The 23,244-nt window shown below is 36.7% G+C and overlaps 1 protein-coding gene across 3 annotated transcripts in view; it reads right to left on the bottom strand.

Annotated features, from left to right (window-relative positions):
* The window catches only part of RASAL2 (RAS protein activator like 2), a 395,365-nt gene that overhangs the window by 75,170 nt on the left and 296,951 nt on the right, over window positions 1–23,244 (bottom strand). For all 3 annotated transcript variants that reach the window (XM_059937207.1, XM_059937197.1, XM_059937215.1), the window contains one exon: window positions 20,930–21,036. In XM_059937207.1, the coding sequence (XP_059793190.1) occupies window positions 20,930–21,036 (107 nt within the window). The remainder of the gene's footprint in view (window positions 1–20,929; window positions 21,037–23,244) is intronic.

Below are 23,244 nucleotides of genomic sequence, written 5' to 3'. Positions count from 1 at the left end.
TACTGAAGCCCACGTGCCTAGAGCCTGTGCTCTGCAACAAGAGAAGCCAACTCAATGAGAAGCCTGCGCACCACAACAAAGAGTAGCCCCTGCTCACCGCAACTAGAGAAAGCCCGTGCACAGCAATGAAGACCCAATGCAGCCAAAAATAAATAAATAAATAAATGAAAAAAAAATTTATTCGTGCCCCTTTATAGTCAATCCCTTCCTCCTCCCTCAGCCCCTAGAAACCACTAATCTGATTCCATATAAATGGAATTATGCAGTAGGGAGTCTTCTTTCACTTAGCATACTGTTTTTGAAATTTATCCATGTTGGTGTATGTATCAGTAGTTGTTCCTTTTTATTCCACTGTATGGATGTACCAAAATTGGTTTATCCATTCCCAACTGATGGACTTTTGGGATGTTTCCCGTTTGTATCTATTAAGAATAAATCTGCTAAAAATTTTTGTGAACAAGTCTGTACTTTTAACATGAGTTAAAAGCCTAGTTGGAAATTCACAAAGGAATAGCAGGAAAGAAAGGCAACTAACATTAAGATGTTAATGAGGTGAGTCGGGGAGGGATCTTGAGAAGGGAAGGAATCTCTGATATTTTTTCCTTTATATTTGGAAAAATAGTACAGAGAGTTTTCCTTTGACCAGCTTTGTCTAACATTAACATCGTATGTAACCATAGTATAATTATGAAAACTAGGAATGAACATAGGTACCACACTTGATACAGGCTGGGACCTGGGACCTGGGACCCTTTGCTGTAGTGCTTGCACCTGGACAAACGTCTCCTCCAGCAACAAAATACAAAGGAACTAAAAATAATTGTGTACATGTGCAGTTGGGGAAAATTATGAACAAGATACAAAAAGACCAAAAACCCAAATGCCACTTCTGAGGATCTGGGAGCAAAAGCACCCTGCACACAGCACCACCAAATGAGTGGGCAGACCACCTAAGCCACCCCTCCAGCCCGACCCCTGTACCCACTCCTACCCTCATCCCATATAAGGAGTCAGCTCGCCTCCTCCCAGGGAGCGAGCAAGGGAACCTGTTGTTTGTTTTCGCTCCCTCCTGCTGCAGAAGGGGCCCCAATAAACCACTGCCTGAATTTCTTGTCCGGGCTCTTATCAATTTCTATTAATTAAGCAGGCCAAGAACCCTGGTGGGTAACATACTGACTGAAATTACAGACTTAATTCTAATTTCACCAGTTTTATCACTGGCAGTTTTCTATTGCCACTGTAACAAATTACCACAAACATGGTGGCTTAAACAGTACAAATTTATTATCTTATAGTTCTGTAGGTCAGAAGTCCAACACAGGTCTCATCTGGCTAAAATCAAGGTGTCAGCAGGGCTGTATTCCTTTCTGAAGGCTCTATGGGATAATGCGTTCTTTGCCTTTTCCAACTTCTAAAGGCCACTCACATTCCTTGGCTCATGGTTCCCTTCCTCCATCTTCAAAGCCAACAATATTGCATCTCTCTGAAAGGTTCTCAATTTCTAAGGTCTCATGTGACTAGAATGAACCCACCTGGATAATCTAGGATATTCTTCCCACCTTGAGGTCTTTAGCCTTAATCACATCTGCAACAGTCTCTTTTGCTATGTATGACTACATGTTCATAGATTCTGCATATTAGGATGTGTACATCTTTGAGAGGCCATTACTCTACCTTGCATACGTAGTTGATGTAGTTAATTTCTTATGAGTGGGCATTTAGGTTGTTTCCAGTATTTTGCAATTACAAACAATGCTGCAAGGAATACCTTGTATGTGTGTATTTTCATACTGATGGAGGTTGTATTTTGAAGGTAGACAGCTAAAAGTGGGATTGCTGGGTGGAAAGGTAAATGCATGCGTAGCTTTGCCAAAATCCCCTCTAGAAAGGCTGTACCAGTTTGCATTCCCATCAACAATGTATGAGAGTGTCTGTTTCCCATAACCTGGTCAACTTAATTTGTCATAGTCTATAGTTTTTGCTAGCCTAAAAGGTGAGGTAGTATCTCTATCTTGTTTTAATTTGCATTTCTCTGATTATAAGTGAGTATGAACATTGTTCTTATACGTTCAGAACAATTTTTACTAGTTTCTTTTTTTTTAATAAATTTACCAAATGGCTCAACCATCAATCAGTTTTTATTTATTTATTTATTATTTATTTTTGGCTGTGTTGGGTCTTTGTTTCTGTGCGAGGGCTTTCTCTAGTTGTGGCAAGTGGGGGCCACTCTTCATGGTGGTGCGCGGGCCTCTCACTATCGCGGCCTCTTCTGTTGCGGAGCACAGGCTCCAGACGCGCAGGCTCAGCAATTGTGGCTCACAGGCCTAGTTGCTCCGCGGCATGTGGGATCTTCCCAGACCAGGGCTCGAACCCGTGTCCCCTGCACTGGCAGGCAGATTCCCAACCACTACGCCACCAGGGAAGCCCCCAATTTTTATAGTTTTTGAGCATTACCTATTCATATCTTTTTCAATTTTTCTATTGGGTTTTTGGTCATTTGTCCTTCATTTTTAAATAATGCTTTATATGTTATGAATATTTTCTCCCAGCCAGTCGGTCGTTTTTTAATTTTTAAAAAATAATTAATTAATTAATTAATTAATGGTTGCATTGGGTCTTCGTTGTTGGGTCTTCATTGCTGCACACGGGCTTTCATAGTGGTGGCGAGCGGGGGCTACTCTTCGTTTCGGGGTTGTTTTTAAACTTTAAAAATAAATAAATAAATTTATTTATTTATGGCTGCATTGGGTCTTCGTTGCTGCGCACGGGCTTTCTCTAGCTGCGGCGAGCAGGGGCTACTCTTCGTTGCAGTGCGTGGGCTTCTCATTGCGGTGGCTTCTCTTGTTGCAGAGCTCAGACTAGCTGCGTGGGCTTCAGTAGTTGTGGCACGTGGGCTCTAGAGCACAGGCTCAGTAGTTGTGGCGCACGGGCTTAGTTGCTCCGTGGCATGTGGGATCTTCCCAGACCAGGGCTTGAACCCGTGTCCCCTGCATTGGCAGGCAGATTCTCAACCACTGCGCCACCGGGGAAGTCCCTGTTTTTTAACTTTGTTATGATGTTTTTTGCCATGCACTTAAAAAAAAATTTTTTTTTGGCCTCTGGCTTTTCAGTAACCATTCATTACAGAAGAATATTTTTTAAGGTTAAAGAGGCATTCCTCTATGTTTTCTTCTAGTAGTTGTATCGTTTATTTATTTATTTATTTATTACACTTAGATCCCTAATCCATTTGGAGTTTACGCTTGTGTAAGGTAGCAGATACACCTTACATCTAATTTTATCTTTTTTTCCAAATGGCCACTCAGTTGTCCCTACACTATTTATTTTGAATACCAATGGTTTTGAAAACCATTCTTGATTTCTCTAATAGGAGTTAGTCTCTCACTTCTGATTACCTAAGATGTTTTGTTTATACTACTGTTTTTCTCTGTTTTGACCAATAATTAGTTCTATTCCTATTTTATATCCCTTATTGAGTCTTAACTCCTAAAGGCAAATATTACTGAGCTCATCTTTGTATTTCTTCAATGCTTGGCACACAATGGGCTACTTAACATATATTTGCTAAATGCTAGTAATGATTAACCTGAATTATTAAGCAAATTCCAATTCACTCAAGAAAGTAGGGAAGGGGCTTCCCTGGTGGCGCAGTGGTTGAGAATCTGCCTGCCAATGCAGGGGACACGGGTTCGAGCCCTGGTCTGGTAAGATCCCACATGCCGCGGAGCAACTAGACCCGTGAGCCACAATTGCTGAGCCTGCGCGTCTGGAGCCTGTGCTCCACAACAGAAGAGGCCGCGATAGTGAGAGGCCCGCACACCGCGATGAGGAGTGGCCCCCACTTGCCACTACTAGAGAAAGCCCTCGCACAGAAACGAAGACACAACACAGCCATAAATAAATAAATAATAAATAAATTTTTAAAAAATTAAAAAAAAAAGAAAGGGAAAATATGTAATACATCTGAAGGAAAAAACCCTCAACATTATTAAAATAAAACCGAATCTGGTGTTTAAAGAGGAAAAATTTAGTATCTGAAATACGCACTTCTGTAGACCACCTTAGTTCCTGCTAATGAGGTATATGTTGATTTTCTTATGACTAGAAGAGACTGCTGATCTTACTCAAGTTCACAGAGCATGACTATTAAGGAAGATGGCTTTAAGGGATAAAATAATGAGAAATGAAGGGTTAAAACTAAGAAAGATAACACTCCCCCTAAGTGAGGTCTATTAGTCTATTGGATAGTCTCCCAGAGGTTATCATGGAAGCCTGAAAAAGTATCATATAATGTGAAAGACGTTTTTTCATTGTCAGGGGAGATGAACTAGATGAATTTAATTGAAATTTTCTAGCTCTCATTTCTAGGACTCTAAGAATAACAGCATCATAGATGAAGGGGAGCTTTGGAGCTTATTAGTTGTTTAAAAAAATAAAATTCTTCCTGCCTCTGGTGAAACAAAATGCGCCTAAAACCCATATTATGGAAATGGTGGTGAGCAAAAGGTACAAGTAAAACAACGTAATTACTCTTTACTAATGCCTATCAGGGTAGGCTTTTATTTATTTATTTTTAAAGTATAGAATAAAGTGGGGGAAGGCAGGGAGAAATGCACAATGGAAAAGCCTTTACTAGGCATATTTATATAACTTCTAGAGGCTATTTCCTAACTGTACTCCTTTCTAATGCTGCAAAGATTTTTTTCCATTATGAATTTAGGCACCAAAATATTAACAAATTGGTTCTTAGTACATGATACCTTTTAATCTGCAAACCTGAAAGGATCTTAAAATATTTGTGTGGTATTTCATTATCATATAAAAGGCACCATAGGCCTTAGAAGAGGTCAATTTGCTCTTGGTCACACAAGGGAGATGCTAGCTGAACAAACATTAAAAAATATGGTTCTTACCACTCTTTTCCCTGTTCTATGTCCAAATTCTTAAATGCTAATAATATGAAATCCTTGTACTGATACTCTGGCATAATTAAAAAGGCAGGTGACACTGGCCCTAGATCACATGGGCAGAAGAGTGCAAAGCCTTTTTCAACTGCAGGTAGCTGATTTTAATGGAGAAGTTCTCCTGAGTGACAGCGATGGTCTCACTGACTGCATAAGATATGAGCTCACGTAGCCAAGGACAGATCATCAGGTTTTGACCTTCACTTCTGCCAGATGTAGTATCTTTTTTTTTCATTTAACTTTTAAAAGGCTGAGAGAAGACCACATTACTACACCTCCAATTATTATTTGAGTGAGAAGCAAACTAAGATAGTCCCCATGAGTCATCCTTTCTACCATTAATCTAATAGGGCTTTCAGTGAAAGAAAATTATTTCTTTCTACTCACTGTATTCCACCCTTAATTCTATTTTACTTAACGGATTAATGTAGAATCTTTTTTTAAAAATCCAGTATACAATGCTGATTAATTTAAAACCATCACCTAATGATGAAGATGCTATGGCATAAAAGGTTAATGTCTTTACAATGTACATATGCTGGGCAATCATGAATGTCACCTATTTATTGAGTTTTCATAAACAGATTAGGAAAAAGAAAAGGTCATTGCTGGAGTTGTAAGATGAATAAGATACAGTCTTGATTTTCTAAAAGAGCAGTTTTTTAAAAATATTGTCATTTTTTTTTAAAGTTTTATTTTTATTGAAGTATAGTTGATTTACAATGTTGTGTTAGTTTCAGCAAAATGATTTAGTTATAGATACATATATATCTATTTTTTTTCAGATTCTTTTCCCTTATAGGTTATTACAAAATATTGAGTACAGTTCCCAGTGCTATACAGTAAGTCCTTGTTGGTTACCTATTTTATATGTAGTAGTGTGTATCTGTTAATCCCAAACTCCTATTTTATCCCCCTTCTCCCCTTTCCCCTTTGTCAACCATAAGTTTGTTTCTATGTCTGTGGGTCTATTTCTATTTTGTATATAGGTTCATCTGTATCATTTTTTTTAGATTCCACATATAAGCAATATCATATGATATTTGTCTTTCTGTCTTACTTCACTTAGTATGATAATCTCTAGGTTCATCCATGTTGCTGCAAATGGCATTATTTCATTCTTTTCTATGACTGAGTAATATTCCATTGTATAAATATACCACATCTTCCTTCTGTATTCATCTGTTAATGGACATTTAGGTTGCTTCCATGTCTTGGCTATTGTAAATAGTGCGCAGTGAACACTGGGGTGCATGTGTCTTTTTGAATTATGGTTTTCTCTGGATATATGCCCAGGAGTGGGACTGAAGGATCAGATGATAGCTCTATTTTCAGTTTTTTAGGAACCTCCATACTGTTCTCCATAATAGCTGTACCAATTTTCATTACCAAAACTACAGTAATCAAAATAGTATGGTACTGGCACAAAAACAGAAACAGAGATAATGGAACAGGACAGAAAGCCCAGAAATAAACTCATGCACCTATAGTCAATTAATCTAAGACAAAGGAGGCAAGAATACACAATGGAGAAAAGATAGTCTCTTCAATAAGTGGTGTTGGGAAAACTGAACAGCTACAAGTAAAAGAAAGAAATTAGAACATTCTCAAACACCACACACAAAATAAACTCAAAATGGATTAAAGACATAAATGTAAGACCAGATACTATAAAACTCCTGGAAGAAAACACAGGCAGAACACTTTTTGACATAAATCGCAGCAATATCTTTTGGATCCGTCTCATAGAGTAATGGAAATAAGAACAAAAATGAACAAATGGCACCTAATTAAAAGCTTTTGCACAGCAAAGGAAACCACAAACAAAACGAAAAGACAACCCTCAGAATGGGAGAAAATATTTGCAAATGATGCGACCAATAAGGGATTAATCTCAAAATATAAAAACGGCTCATACAGCTCAATATCAAAAAACCAAACTACCCAATCAAAAAATGGGCAGAAGTCTAAATAGACATTTCTCCAAAGAAGACATACAGATGGCCAAAAGGCACATGAAAATATGCTCAACATTGCTAATTATTAGAGAAATACAAATCAAAACTATAATGAGGTATCACCTCACACCAGTCAGAATGGCCGTCATCAAAAAGTCTACAAATAATAAATGCTAGAGAGGGTGTGGAGAAAAAGGAACCCTCCTAGAAGAGTAGTTTTTAAATTGTCTGGACTATGTATCAAATGAGTAAAATATTGTTGGTGTGCATTCCTAAAACTGTTTACTTATAAAGTATAAGAATGTTCTGATGTATGACTATAAAACAATCAAGAACATAAAAATTTTAAAGAGTGAAATTTAAAAAATCAAACATTTATTATTTTCTTTCTGCAACCCAAATGGATTGTGCTGTGTACCCTCTGAGGTATGTACAACCCATTCTGGAGACTACTAACTAGAATATCATAGACCACAGAAGGTAACTATATACATAATGGCCCTACAATACAGTGGTATCAGTATTATAATGGGTAAATGCACATTCCGAAGGAAGGACAGAGGAGGTCAAGGCTAATATTGCCTACAAGAGGTAGGGAGACACTGGAGCTGAGTTGTGAAGGATGAGAATACTTTTAGGGAGTATAGGAGGTGGCCTTACTAGGCAGAAATGTGCAAAGAAACCTGAGAAAACTTTTTGAGGAACTTAAGTTTGATAAAGATGGAGCACTAAGATGGAGCGCTCTTTAAGTTTGGAGGCTTAAAGAACTGGCGGTAGGGAAGGGGGTATTGTGTATAAAGAAATGAGACTGGAAGGGCAGCAGAAAACTAGATAATGGAAGGCTCTCTGTGCCAAGTTAACTTTGGTTTTGATCACCCAGTAAAACACAAGTTAAACGCAAAAGGTTTCAGCACGTAACTGATGCTTTTTGAAGGAAAAGCTAACTATGTCTGAAGACATTCAAATGAGGGGAAGGAAAAATGCAGAGAGGGAGGAGAGTGGAAAGAACCCACTGTGCAAGCCAAATAAAATGTACAAAATTTGGTCACGTCCATGGGTGTGGGACCATACAGAGCTACTAAAGGACTTTAACCAAGGGAGAGTCAAGTAATGATCAGATTTAAATTTTAAAGAGACCACTCTGGCAGCAGTGTGAAAGCTAAAGTGGGTGAAGGAGGAATCGGAGGCCAGGAGATGAATTAAAATCCCCACTGTATTAGATGGGACCAGCTACATATTTTGAGGAGCTCAGTGCAAAATATTAGGGCCCTTGTTCAAAAAGCAGGAAAACAGTGCCATTAAGTACTAAAATAGAAAATGTTTCCCAGCGGTCTCCCTCTCCATCTGCTATGGTATTTTTCATTTGCTATTTAATGTCATGTTCCCTCGGGCACCAGGGCAAGAGGTGCAGACCTTCACAGATGCCTGGGGCCCTAGCCCACAACTCACTGTGTGGGTGACCCACTGGCTGCTAGGTTGCTCCTCCCCAGCCACCAAACCCATGCGCCATGCCCTGGCCCAGGGCAGGGAAGTTGAGTCAGGTTTCTTCCCTTCCCATGGCTGCCACTCCAACTCACTAGGTACCTGGAATTGGGGATGAACAGAGGCTTGCCTCAACTGGGTTGTGGTCTCTGGTCACCTGTCAGACACCAGTGAAGATGACAGGTAAGGGCAAGGACAGCCCTGCCAAGAGTGCGCAGCCTAATCCCTACCTTTCTTATGCTTGTGCACAGGCCCCACTAGGGTCAGAGAGTGATAGCTGTGGCTGGGTGCGGCAGAGAAAGGAAGGGTGGCTGGTGTTCCAGCGGGTGGGAAAGTGGGGAATGTAGAATCCATCCCAGAGAGGCAGTGGGAGGTGGTACCGTGCCTTGGTTCCAAGTCCCTGCACGTGCTCCATTATCCCATTGGACTTCACTTACAAAACACAGATCACAAATCCAAAAATGAATCATTAAGAATTTTGAGATGGCAACCACTGAGCATTAAACTCCATGCAGAGGGCCTTCCTGAGTGCAGGCCCTGTGCACTGCACTGGTCTCATGCTCATGAAGCCAGGCCTGACTCTTAGGATTTTGGCTCTGGGAACTGAAGAAATTTGTAGTGCTAAAAAGTTAGAAATTCAGAGGGAAAACAGTTTTGGGGAAAAACATAAGTGGGTACAGTTTGGAGCAAGCTAAATTTAAATTACTATGGGACACTGGAACTAAGCATTAGGAGAATACTAACAGAAGACTGTTCAGAAGAAGGCTGTCAAAACAATATCACTTTATATTTCCTGATTTGTGGATCATTAATTACATTGCTATAAAAAGTCATAAAAGCATCCCTCTAATATGAAGATCTCAGCACTAGCAAAAGCTAAAAGAGTATTCCATGCAAATGCAAAAGAAAAGAAAGCTGGGGTAGCAATACTTATATCAGGCAAAATAGACTTTAAAAGAATGATTGTAGCAAGAGACAAAGAAGGACATTACATAATGATAAAGGGATCAATCTAACAAGAAGATATAACAATTGTAAATACATGTGTACCCAACATAGGAGCACCTACATACATAAAGCAAATATTAACAAACATAATGGGAGAAACTGACAGTAAGGCAGTAATAGTAAGTGACCTTAATACCCCACTTACATCAGTGGACAAATTATCCAGACAGAAAATCAGTAAGGGAACACTGGCCTTAAATGAAACATTAGACGAGATGGATTAATAGGTATATAATGAGAACATTTCATCCAAAAACAGCAGAATGCACATTCTTTTCAGGTGCACATGGAACATTCCCCAGGATAGATTACATGCTAGGTCACAGAACAATTCTCAATAAATTTAAGAAGATTGAAATCACATCAAATATCTTTTCTGCAGTATGAGACTAGAAATCAACCACTAGGGGAAAAAAACTCCAAAAACAGCATGCTAGTAAACAACCAATAGGTCACTGAAGAAATTAGAGGAAATTAAAAAATACCTGGAGAAAAATGATAAATGAAAACACAGTGATCTAAAATCTAAGGGACACAGTAAAAGCAGTTCTAAGAGGGAATTTTATAGTGATACAAGTCTACCTCACAAAACAAGAAAAATCTCAAATAAACAGTCTACCCTTACACCTAAAGGAACTTGAAAATTTCAAGAAGGACAAACAAAACTGAAAGTTAGGAGAAGTAAAGAAATAATGAAGATCAGAGTGGAAATAAATAAAATAGAGACTAAAAAGACAATAAAAAAGATTAGTGAAACTAAGAGCTGGTTCTTTGAAAAGATAAAAAAAATTGATAAACTTTTAACTCTTCAAGAAAAAAAGAGGTAGGGCTCAAATCAATAACATCAGAAGTGAAAAATGAGAAGTTACAACTGACAGCACAGAAAGACAAAGGATCATAAGAGACTAAGAGGAGCAACTATATGCCAATAAAGTGGACAACCTAGAAGAAATAAACAAATTTCTAGAAACGTATAATCTCCCAAGACTGAATCAGGAAGAAATAGAAAATACTAACAGACCTATTACCAGTTATTGATTAATTTATTAATTTATTAAATTATTTATTTTTGGCCACACTGTGTGGCTTGTGGGATATTAGTTCCCCAACCAGAAACTGAACCTGGGCCCATGGCAGTGAAAGTGCCGAGTCCTAACAACTGGACCGCCAGGGAATTCCCTGAATCAGTAATTTAAAAAACTCCCCCCCAAAAATGTCCAGGATTAGATGCCTTCACAGGTGAATTTTACTAAATATTTAAACAAGAATTAGCACCTATCCTTCTCAAACTACTTCAAAAAGTTGAAGAGAAAGGAATGCTTCCAAACTCAGTCTATGAGGCCAGCATCACCCTGATACCAAAACAAGACAAAGATATCAAAAAAAAAAAAGAAAGAAAGAAAAAGAAAGAAAATTACAGGCCAAGATCACTGATAACGCAGATTCAAAAATCCTCAATAAAATATTAGCAAACCAGGGTTTCCCTGGTGGCGCAGTGGTTGAGAATCTGCCTGCTAATGCAGGGGACACGGGTTCGAGCCCTGGTCTGGGAAGATCCCACATGCCACGGAGCAGCTGGGCCCGTGAGCCACAACTACTGAGCCTGCGCGTCTGGAGCCTGTGCTCCGCAACAAGAGAGGCCGCGATAGTGAGAGGCCTGCACCCCGCGATGAAGAGTGGCCCCTGCTTGCCACAATTAGAGAAAGCCCTCACACAGAAACGAAGACCCAACACAGCCATAAAAATAAATAAATAAATAAATATTTTTAAAAAAATGTTTTAAAAAATATTAGCAAACCAAATCCAACAATACATTTAAAAAAATTGCATACCATAATCAAGGTGGATTACTCCAGGGACACAAGAATTTTTCAGTATTTGAAAATCAATCAATGTGATATACCACATTAACAAACTGAAGAATAAAAATCACATGATTATCTCAATAGATGCAAAATAAGCTCTTGACAAATTTCAACTCCATTTATGATAAAAATGCTCCAGAAAGTGGGCATAGTGGGAACACACACCTCAACATAATAAAGGTCATATATGATAGGCTCACAGCTTACATCATACTCAACAGTGAAAAGCTGAAATTATTTCCTCTAAGATCAGGAACAAGACAAGGATGCCCACTCTTGCCACTTTAATTCAACATAGCTTTGGAAGTCCTAGCCACAGCAGTCATACAAGAAAAAGAAATAAAAAGGAATCCAAACTAGAAAGGAAGAAGTAAAACTGTCACTGTTTGCAGATGACATGATACTATACATAGAAAATCCTAAAGACACCACCAGAAAACTACTAGAGGTCATCAATGAATTCAGTCAAGTTGCAGGATACAAAATTAATATACAGAAATCTGTTGCATTTCTATACACTATCAACAAACTGTCAGAAAGAGAAATTAAGGAAACAACCCCATTTACAATTGCACTAAAAAGAATAAAATACCTAAGAATAAACCTACCTAAGGAGGTAAACGACCTGTACTTGGAAAACTACAAGACACTGACGAAAGAAATTTAGGACAAAAAAAACAGATGGAAAGATATACCATGTTCATGGATGGGAAGAATTAATGTTGTTAAAATGACCATACTACCCAAGGCAATCTACAGATTCAATGCAATCCCTATCAAAATACTAAGGATATTTTTCACAGAACTAGAACAAATAACTTTAAAATTTGCATGGAAACATAAAAAACCCTGAATAGCCAAAATAATCTTGAGAAAGAAGAACAGAGCTGGAGGAATCACACTCCCTGACTTCAGACTATACTACAAAACTACAGTAATCAAAACAGTATGGTACTGGTATAAAAACAGACACACAGATCAATGGAACAGAATATAGAGCCCAGAAATAAACCCATGCTTATGTGGTCAATTAATCTATGACAAAGGAGGCAAAAATATACAATAAGGAAAAGACAGCCTTTTCAATAAATGGGAAAACTGAAGAGTTATATGCAAGAGAATCAAACTGGATTACGTTCTCACACCATATACAAAAATAAACTCAAGATGGATTAAAGACCCAGATGTAAGACCTGAAACCATAAAACTCCTAGAAGAAAATATAGGCAGTATGCTCTTTGACATCAGTCTTAGCAATATTTTTTGGAGCTGTCTCCTCAGGCAAGGGAAACAAAAGCAAAAATAAACAAGTGGGACTACAACAAACTTAAAAGTTTTTGCACAGTAAGGAAACCGTCAACAAACAAAAAGACAGTCTACCGAATAGAATAAAATATTTGCAAACAATATATCCAATAAGGGGTTAATATCCAAAATATACAAAGAAGTTATACAACTCATCAAAGAAAAAAACAAGCTGATTAATAAATGGGTGGAGGACCTGAAGAGATTTTTTTTCCAAAGAAGACATACAGATGGCCAACAGACACCTGAAAAGATGCTCAAGATCACTAATCATCAGGGAAATGCAAATCAAGACCACAATGAGATACCACCTCACACCTGTCAGAATGGCTATCATCAAATAGACAACAAATAAAAAGTGGTGACAAAGAAGTAGAGATATGGGAACCTTTATACACTGTTGGTGGGAATGCAAACTGGTATAACCACTATGGAAAACAGTATGGAGGTTCCTCAAAAGATTAAAAGTAGAACTACCATAACAGCCACCAATTCCACTTCCGGGTATTTACCTGAAGGAAACAAAAACATTAATTTGAAAAGATATGTACAGCAATGTTCACTGCAGCATTATTTACAATAGCCAAGATATGGAAACAACCTAAGTATCTATTGCTAGATAAATAGATGAAGAAGATGTGGTATGTATGTGTATATATGTGTATGTTTGTGTGTAACACACACATATTAGACTATTGGCCATTAAAAAAATAAAATAAAATCTTGCCATTTGTGACAACATGGATGGATCTAGAGGGTATTTTGCTAAGTGAAATAAAGTCAGACAGAGAATGACAAATACAGTATGATCTCACTGCTATGTGGAATGTAAAAACAAAACAAACAAATAAAACAAAATGAAAAACAGACTCATAGATAGAGAGAACAGATGGTGGTTGCCAGAGAAGAGAGAGTGAAATAGGAAGGGGATTAAGAGGTACAAACCTCCAGTTATAAAATAAATAAGCCATAGGGATATAATATACAGCATAAGGAATATGGTGAATAATATTGTAATAACTTTGTACGGGGACAGATCATTAGTAGACTTATCATGGGGACCATTTCATTGTATGCAAATGTCAAATCACTATGCAGTACACCTGAAAAGAACATAATATTGTACATCAACTAGTTTTCAGTTAAAAAATAAGTAAATGATAAATTGAAATTCATAGATGTTTAATATAAAACAAACAAACCATTTAAAGATCCAGTGGAGTGGTACTGGCATTGGTTATAAAATTAAATGGCCTGATGGTAGGAAGGCACCTCAGGGGTATTACTGTTCACCAGCAATGCTTGTACCTTGTTGACTATAGGTATAGCTAAGAAGTACAAAAATACCTTTCTGTACAGCTAACCGTAGCAAATCAAGAAGTTGGCAAGGTTTCCTTTATATATTTCTAACTTCCTAACTTCTTTGAAAGGAGATAGCATCTGATATCAGTTATACTTAGTGGTTAACTATATGCTCCCCTAAGTGGGTATTAGCCCTTCAAAACGTTTATCTCTGGTTGTGATATGAAAGGAGTTAAGCCTCTACTTTCCCATTAAAACAGAAGAAAAATATCTTGGCTTTGAGGAGATGGCCTTAGAGTACACTATCCTTAAGAATGAACTACATTTGAGTTCATCCTGCCCTCTCTCTCAAACAGCCCTTTTCTCCTGGGCAGGATAAGTTGGAATCTCCACTAGTTAGCACTATTGCAAACCTGTTTCTAGGAATAACCATAGATTGAGGAGGTTTTCCATCATTCTTTGATTCTTTCAAGTTTAGGATCTTGGCAATATTCCCTGCCATGCCTGCTCTCTTTTCCTCCAGGTATTTGCTATCTGCTTTCTGTCCTCCTTAAGGGGTTGTATGTATCCTTAATCCTTTTTTGTTTCCTCCAAATTTTATATTTTCTGGGGTATTTATCATTAAAAGATTTTAAAATTACACCCGTTCTGATTACAAAATGATTTAGAGGTATAGTTAATATTTAATACCTTCAGACTATAATTTTTCTTTTCTGGCATCCCTATGTTTATTATATTATTTTGATAGACATATAACATGAATATGTATTCATACATATATGAATATAAATGTTCTCTTTATTGAAAAAGGTATCACTGAAGGGTAATCCTACTATGGATTTTAACTCCATGCAGATGGTCAGGAAAGAGAAGAAAGATGAATAAAGAATATTTAAGCAGCAGAGGAAAGAACTTTAAGTGTCCTGGAATACAACAGTAATGAGAATGTAAAAATTGAAACAGGATTGTAGCTCGGGTGCTATGAATTCAAACTGAATATTTTACTGCTAAAACAGATTCTTAGGCTGGTCAGAGGTCACTCTGCCACAATAAAGCAAGTATTTTGTAAAATTAGACAGGTCATCTGAACTGACTGTGGTAAACACTCAGAAGGGCAACTAATATACAACACAGCAACTTGTTTGTGAGCGATAGCATGCCACTGAGAAACTTCACTTGCTAGTTTTTTACGGCAGACTTGAAGGTACAAAAGAAGGCACTGATGTCCACAGGCAATACATTGACTAAGTGGGTTCCTAATACTTCAACCACTCATTTAGACAAATAGTTCTCAACCCTGGTTGCATGTTTGAATCATCTGCAAAGGTTTTAAAAAATACAGAAGACTGGGCTCTAGTCCAGAGATTTTGATTTAACTGGTCTGAGGTGGAGCCCAGGAAGCAGTATATTTTGAAGTTCCTTAGATGATTTTTGTGTACAGCCAGAGTTGAAAACCACTGGTTTAGACAATGAACACTTTCTGGTCTTTATTAAGTGGGCACGAAGCTTTCTGTCTCTTTGTTTACTTTGGAAAAACAAAGATCTTATTGAGGATTCTATTCAAAACAATGGCTAATACCAACTGAGCCCGATATCTCAATACTTAAGAAAGGATGTAACATTACTTTTGTTTTTTTGGCTTTTTTTTTTTTTTTACAGAATTTAACTTAGTCTACATTTATTCCTCTAAAGCTTTACTTTCTTCTAAAAACTATGCAAAGGTTCCATCTTTTGACAGTCTTCTGTACCTAGTATGTCTGATTGGGAATGCTCAGGAGTCACTGTGACAAGAACACAAGGAGGGTTACATAGGAATAGTCGGTTACTGCTTTAGTTCAAATTTGCATTCTGGTTGTCTTGGCATATATTTTAGTGCCTGAATTCTTTCAGAGCCAAGCTCAAGGCTAATATAAATGAAGCAGCTGCGACTGCATTGTGTTACATTCACAGGGAAGGCCAACTCAGACCATTGTGTTATGGAAATGAAAACACTAAGCGAAGCACCTGGCCCAGAACACAGCAGCTTTCTTTCAGCCAAAGCTAAATTGATGGCATCGTCTAAGGAGAAGTGATACAAAAATCATAAATATCAATAGTCACTTTATAAATAGAATATTAAAGAAAGAAGCCTGTTGCAAAAACTCAGGCAATGTGAAACAAATATATACAACTACAAGATGTTAGCATATTCCCTTTCTGAATTAAATTTAAGTACCTGGATAACTTTTCATTAGTTTACTCATTCCTTCCCAGTCACTCTTGTAACATCATTTAAATGTAGTTTTAACAATATATAAAACATACAATGGATATTTTATTTAAAGGAAAACACAAATATGACAAAGGCAAAAAGTCTAGCAGGATGTTAAAGAAAAAAATGAAAAATAGGATCTTTAAAAAGAGGCAAAAAACTATTCAAATGACTAAAATTGTTCTTGAAGAATCTAATAGCCAAAACTCAAATCTGCAAAAACATTGCAAGCTTATACGTATGTCTGACACCTAAACGGCTCAAAGAAATATCCACAGAGATAAATCATTAAATAAAGAATCCTACCTAGTTTCACTTCCCAACCTAAGTAGAAAGAGTATACACTACATACATAAAATATCATAGCCCTGGATTCCAAATATAAATTAAGATCTCTCTTTGTTGAAGAGAAAAAAAAAGGTAACTATTTTGCACAGGTGCACTCCTTTACTCCAAACGATCTCTTAGTGGTTATTAAATGGTTTAGTAATCCACTTGACTAGAGACATCATCTGTAATACCAAGAGAGTAAGTGTGAAACACAGTCACTTGATTCAGGTTCTTAGATAATTCATTTATATTTTATCCACTCAACAATTACTTGTTGAGTGTTTCCTATGTGCAAGGCTCTGTTGTTAGGCATTGGGGTAGCTACAAAGATAACTCTACCCCATGCTCTGCGGTGACCTAAATGGTAAGGAAATCCAAAAAAGAGGGGATATATGTATACGTATAGCTGATTCATTTTGCTGTACAGTAGAAACTAACACAACATTGTAAAGCAACTATACTCCAATTAAAAAAAAAGTTAAGTAGAAGAGATATTTATTGTCTAATGAGGCACACAGACCTACAAACAAATAACTGCAATTGGAATTAAGGTGAAGAGACATGGAATCAGAGTGGAGGAAGAACTGAATAACTACCCTGCACATCTCTGCTTTTCTTATGCCTATGATTAGATAAAAGTACAAATACATTTAAACATTCCCAAAAGCTGAGACCTTACCTTAACCTATAGGTTCAGTGGCCATATGACTTCCTTCTTTCATTTCTTACGTTCTTATTTTTAAACTTATTGACTCTGCTGTCTACTATCTGCATAAAGATGGATTAGACTATGGAATATACGTGAATATACTACTTACTAGTTATCCATTTTAAGTTTAGAAAATATAAATTTGGGGGAATAAGGAAGATATGCAAAGATATATATCCTTTCTGCCTTATCTAGCAGCAGTCAGCAGGATACAAACAACTCTTACCCACTGGCTTCTGGGGATCTCTCAAAGGCTAACCACTACTCTAGAACTACCAGCAGTGTCAGCTGATAGCCAGGGGTGGGTGCTGGACTGGCCTTCTATTGAATGATAGCCCCTTACCTATCACCCTGAGTTGAGATAGTGATAGCAAGAAGAGTCACTTAGGTTAGAGTCAAGTAATTTACCAATATGTCCCAGTATTTATATAACTTGGTTTAGCTTTTAAGCCAAGGCAAATATTTCAATTAAACCAATCTTTAATGCTTTAGTGGCCAGCAAAATTTAGTTAAGCTTGACAAACAAACCCACTCACATTCTTGCCCCAACCTACCTCTCCACCCTCTCTCTAGCCATTTTTGCCTACACGTTTTTCGATTCCTGCCTCGAAAAGCAGGAAATGCTTTCCCATATTCCCTTGAAGTGTGAGTCACCTTATGAAGTATGTCTTTCCAAAATGCTATTCCCTCAGGCTGGAATACTCTCCTTTCCCTCTCAACTATTTTCATTCAGCCTTTGAAACACAGCTGAAATACTGGCTCCTTGACAAAGCCTTAGCTTACATAGTGCATTGTTAAAAACCGGTGTCACCATGCTCATCAACCTCCTTATGAATCTGGTCATTTTTCTGTCTCTTGCTACTAGACTATAAGTTCTCTTGTATGGAAATTCTGTTGTGTTCATTTCTGTTTCCCCAGTACCAAGTAGAGTGCTAAGAAAGCATCAATAGTCTCATCAATATCAATTGGTGAATCACCAATACTTTGCCCAAAGTAAGCATTCATTAAGTGTGTCATTGTCAACAATTTCCATCAAGACTTGTTAAAAATCTATTTTATCTGCCCTCAATAAGCCTGAAAATAGATCTAGGAAGAATAAGGCCCTTTTGGAGAGTCCACAACTAGCTCCTTTTTGGGTCCTCCTGATGGGTAGTGAACCTGCTGTTCACCACAGCAAAGACACCTGAGTCTTAGAACCACAAGTACTTGTGCTTATATCTCACCCCTGCCCCTTTATAAAGTTAACATGAAAATGATCTTAGAGGTACTATATAAGTAACTAAAAGTTAAGTATCTCAAAGTTAGGTTCCTTTTTGTACTGCTTTCCCATATTCAGAAAGTCTTTTGTGATATTTATTACAAAAATATTTTGTGTTAATCTGAAAACTAGACATACTTCTTCTGGCAATACATTTAAGTGATGTAAGTCACATTAGCTATTGGTATCATATGGAGATTTAAAAAATACAGCATACTTCCACAGACATCCAAGTACTGCAGTGCCTCATTTAGCCAGCATATTTTGGTTTCTCTTAAAAGAATATAAATTATTTATCCAGCATCATCAAGGAGTGAGGAACTTCACAAACCAGATTTTTTGGAATAGCAATTTTTATAAAGCTTCACATATCTTTAAGATTTTAAATATTCTCAATGGATATATATCACATAATATTACACAGTTTCCAGTTTTAAAAAAAAGCCTGGTACAAACAATATAATTTCACTTTTCCTTAATGATTCAGGACTATTATTATCAATTTCAATTACTGCACTATGCACCATCCATCCTGTAATACAATGGTACCCTTAAGGACTATCAATAAGTATAAGGCTATATGCCTTTATCCTAAATGAATTCAGATTGTTTTTATGACTCCTTGTTTTTCATTTTCTCTGCCTCCTCCCTCTAATCACTGACAATTTTTTTTTTTTTTGCCATTAAAAAAAATTGCAGTCATTGTGTTTGCACGGTTATTTTTCCAAACAATTGTCTAGATGAAGGCTTATGAATGGCTAAATTCTACTAGAGAGCTAAGTGCATGGGCTTTGTGACTGCAATTTGCTAGTCTGGGGACCCTTCTTTCCCTCAATATTTCTAAATCCATGACGTGGCCGAGATTGTAAAAAGAATAACAAATGAGGGAATTCCCTGGCGGTCCAGTGCTTAGGACTCAGCGTTCTCACTGCCGGGACCTGGGTTCGATCCCTGAGTAAGTAGTCTGTGAGTAGTGCTAGTCTTCATGTATATGCAGCATTGTTTTATTACTTTTACTCAAAAATAATTAGTCTTATTATTAAGGTAAACCTTAAATTAGCTGTCAATTTACTGTTTAAATATAAATGAAAATTGTTATTGCTAATTAATTCAAATTTTAAAGGCCCAGTCATGAACTTCAGATTCAATATAGGAAGTACTTCAAAGTTACCACATGCAGAAGAATATTCTTCTTCAGTTACGGATGTTAAAAGAAAAATAAAATTAAGTATTCACCATTCTATTCTAGCATGACGGTAGGAAAAACTCAAATTCTAACTGAAACCTTTTCACCAAACTCTTTACATAGATAGATAGTTTCACTATATTTGATTGGTTTCATCAGGAAAATAAGACAGGGAAGGGAGAGAAAAGATGCTTTTTTCATTCATGAAAACAAATTTAAATAGATAGTTATGTCTATTAGAATAAAGAAATTTAGTAAAAGGCATGAAATCCAGTATTTTAAAACTCCTGTCATAATTTGGTTAGAATATTAATCCAACACTTGCTTGTGGTCTTTAAAAATGAGAAGATTTGTAAAAATTTGAAGGTCACAGTAATAGATATTCACAAACTCTACAAGGCACCTAGATATAACAAGGGGAAATCTTGCTTCTCATGATTAATGTAAAATAAAACATTCACTTTGGTTAATTTACAAGTGAATGCCAGCTTTATATCTCAAAATACCAGTTCTACTTAAAAGGTCATCCTAACTTTAAAAAATTATATTGGAATAAAGAACACAATGTATTAACTTGGCTGAATTAAAAGAAAAAAAAATCCTTTTTTTCCCAATAGAAAAGGCTATTTCTACTTTATACTGATTTCCAGTGTACCTATAATAATGACCAACTTCACGGATGTAATTCTTTTCAAGTTTAAAAAGAATTAATTTTAATAAAATGATATGATTAGAAAGTAAGTATATTTCTTATTCAATAAACAAAGAAAATGGATGAATTAAAATCTGGGTTACTCCAAGTTATATCAAAGAGGTCCACACTGCAACTGGTAGTCAGCTGACCTGATCACTTACAGACTTTCCATCTCAGCATTCCTTCATATTTAATATTGATTCTCAGTACTGCCTAGTCAGTTTAAGGAGTATTTTTAACTGGAATATTTCTTCCACGGTATTTCTTAAGCACTTATATAGTCATCTAAAAGATGGCTTAAGCAAAGCATGGGCCAGGTTTCAGGATTAGAATTCACAACTGTCTAATTTTCTAATCTAATTTTCTGATTTTCTGCTCTGCAACTTTATGAGTCTCATCATTCTCTGCTTAGGCTCCATCACTAAAAACACTATAAGCCATCCTTTAAAAAAAAAAAATTCCTACCAGCATCTTTATAGACTTGTGATAGGTTTTAGTTAGTGACTTGATAAAGAGATTCTTGAGGAACAAAATGTTTTGATTTCTTAGCAGCTGTCTCTAACTCTAAAAAGAAAGGAGAAAAGTAAAGTATTCTTTTTGAGAAGAGAAACACTTACTGGTACTTTGAAGGGTGAGGTATTTGCAGTATCCATAGAGTTGGGTTTCTCTGATGTACTGGTCCCTGAGATACTCCGTCTGCGGGGGGACCTTTCTGCTGGCACCTCTGGAAAAGAAAAAAAGAACATCATAAAAAACACAAATTTAGGATCTTTCGCTAACCTGTAAAATTATTGATTTTTTTCTCACAAAAAATCAGTCTGCTTTAAAGATACATTACATTCTATCTCTACATAATTTGTTTCTTTACCTCTAAAGAGATATTATCAAGACACTAGGGAGACTTGGTCACTGTTAAGAATCTGCTTTAGTGTGACAGCTTATATCTTTATGTACATATAAAAAGTAATTTCCTCTGAGCTATGTTTAATATCTCTAAGTTCACTTAATATTTGCATCTCAGTGTATGAATCTACTTCTCTATGTCAGCAATATAGGAGTTAATATAAGCCAGTGAAATATTTTCATATTCTTGTGAACAAATTTTGCCTAGTGAACATGATTTGATGGTGTCTGCACAAGGGTCAAAGTTCAGTTCTGTGCAGATAAGATGATTCACTAGCCTGCAGCCAAAGGTCCATGAGAAGACTAAAAGCTGCTGCTAGGATAAAATAACATATATGCCTATGCTGATATAAAAATAGATCAGCTTCTCCTTGTTCTGGCAATATGACCTCACTAAGATCTTACTCTGGAATCCTAAATCTGTTCAAATTGACCTAACAAGCTTCAGATTTTGCAGATGATGTGGTATTCTCCAATTTAATTACTATACACTATATTAAGGTTACATTTAAAAATTTTTATAGAGTGATATACATATATATGCATATATATATGCACATAAACACGCACACACAGATGATAGATATATACATATTATACCTTTATCACAACTGCTTCCCATCTCCACTTCAACTGACAGACATATAGGAATCCAGCTTCTCAGATAACATTAGATAATCTCAACATGGACAAGGAAAAAAAAAAACACATCCTAAAAAGAGTATTCTGTGTTATCTTCCAGATCTTAAAAAATAAGGAGTAAATCGTGACTCCGGAGACTGACATTTTCATTCCTGCTGTTCTCCCTTTAAAAGATAGATGCAGTTTAAACTTCCATTTCTGGCCTCCTGGCCCCTGGGATCCGTGCTACTTCCACTTAAGAGAAAGCGTTTTTTCTCGCTCCCTCCCTGTGTCTTGCTCTTCCCCCTCCCTCTCTACAGCTTGCAGAGAGAGCAAGCGAGAAAGCAACACACAGGACTGCAGCTATTCAATCAATTGTTCCGACTGCACATCCTCATTAGTTACTTTCAGGCTATTAGCAGACGCCCAACCACTGCCTCCCCTCAGTTACAGCAAATTTCACTGTATTACACTAATCTGCAGAAGAAAAAACATTTCCTGAAATTTATATTCATCTAGTGCCAAAAGGACACCATTTTACACAGACCCAGTAATACACACAAATCAATCCCTCCTATGAAAATCCAATTGGGAGTGCTTACCCTATTACTATCTTTGCGTGCTGGACACTGATTTTCTTTCCATGACTAAACATTTCTTCACTGTGACATCCTGACCAGTAAGACATAAGCCAAATCGCAACATGCCTAATGACCGAGAGGTTGACAACACAGCGTCTTAAATGCCTGCAGTACAAGAAAGTTCCATGCTATTACTGTGTTTTAAAATTATGACCAATAACTGCCTCTCAACTTCTCTCTAACCATCTGTGGTTAAATGAGCCTTAATGTACAAAGCCATTTTCAGAATTAGGCACACATGAATTCTACTGCACATTTCTAAAAAATGGTACTATAATTAAAATTCATAGGAATGGCACAAAGCACTGAATTTAAACAAATCAGTTTGTCAAAGCACACTGAACAACAAGACTTTCAGACTCCAGGAAGATGACTTTAAAGGGTGATTATCTAAGTCAGGCAATTCTATATGGGGGGCAGGCAGGTGGGGATGGGCTGGTGAAGGTAGAAGGAGATCTCATCTTTCCTCTGATAATTACTGATCATTAGAAGATACATGAGATTGAATATTACAATATATTTTAATCTCTGAATAATTGATGGAGAAACCATATTGGGAGAAAAATAAGTTCCATTAGCAAGGATAAAATGATCTAGTAAACAGTTTTCCTTAATTTGCAATGTTCTGGCTAAGGAAGAAAAAGAAACTTATCTCCTTACTGTCTTCCAAACATCTAATTTTAGTTTTCAGGCATATGAACTCATTACGTAAATATATTTCAGTGCTTTTAGCTATTTGAAATTATTTTGGCTATAATGAGCAACCA

This window comes from Balaenoptera ricei, chromosome 1 (genome assembly GCF_028023285.1).
Source record: "Balaenoptera ricei isolate mBalRic1 chromosome 1, mBalRic1.hap2, whole genome shotgun sequence".
NCBI lineage: Eukaryota > Metazoa > Chordata > Mammalia > Artiodactyla > Balaenopteridae > Balaenoptera > Balaenoptera ricei.
The sequence above is the reverse complement of the archived record's forward strand: the minus strand, read 5'-3'. Positions and strand labels throughout refer to the sequence as shown.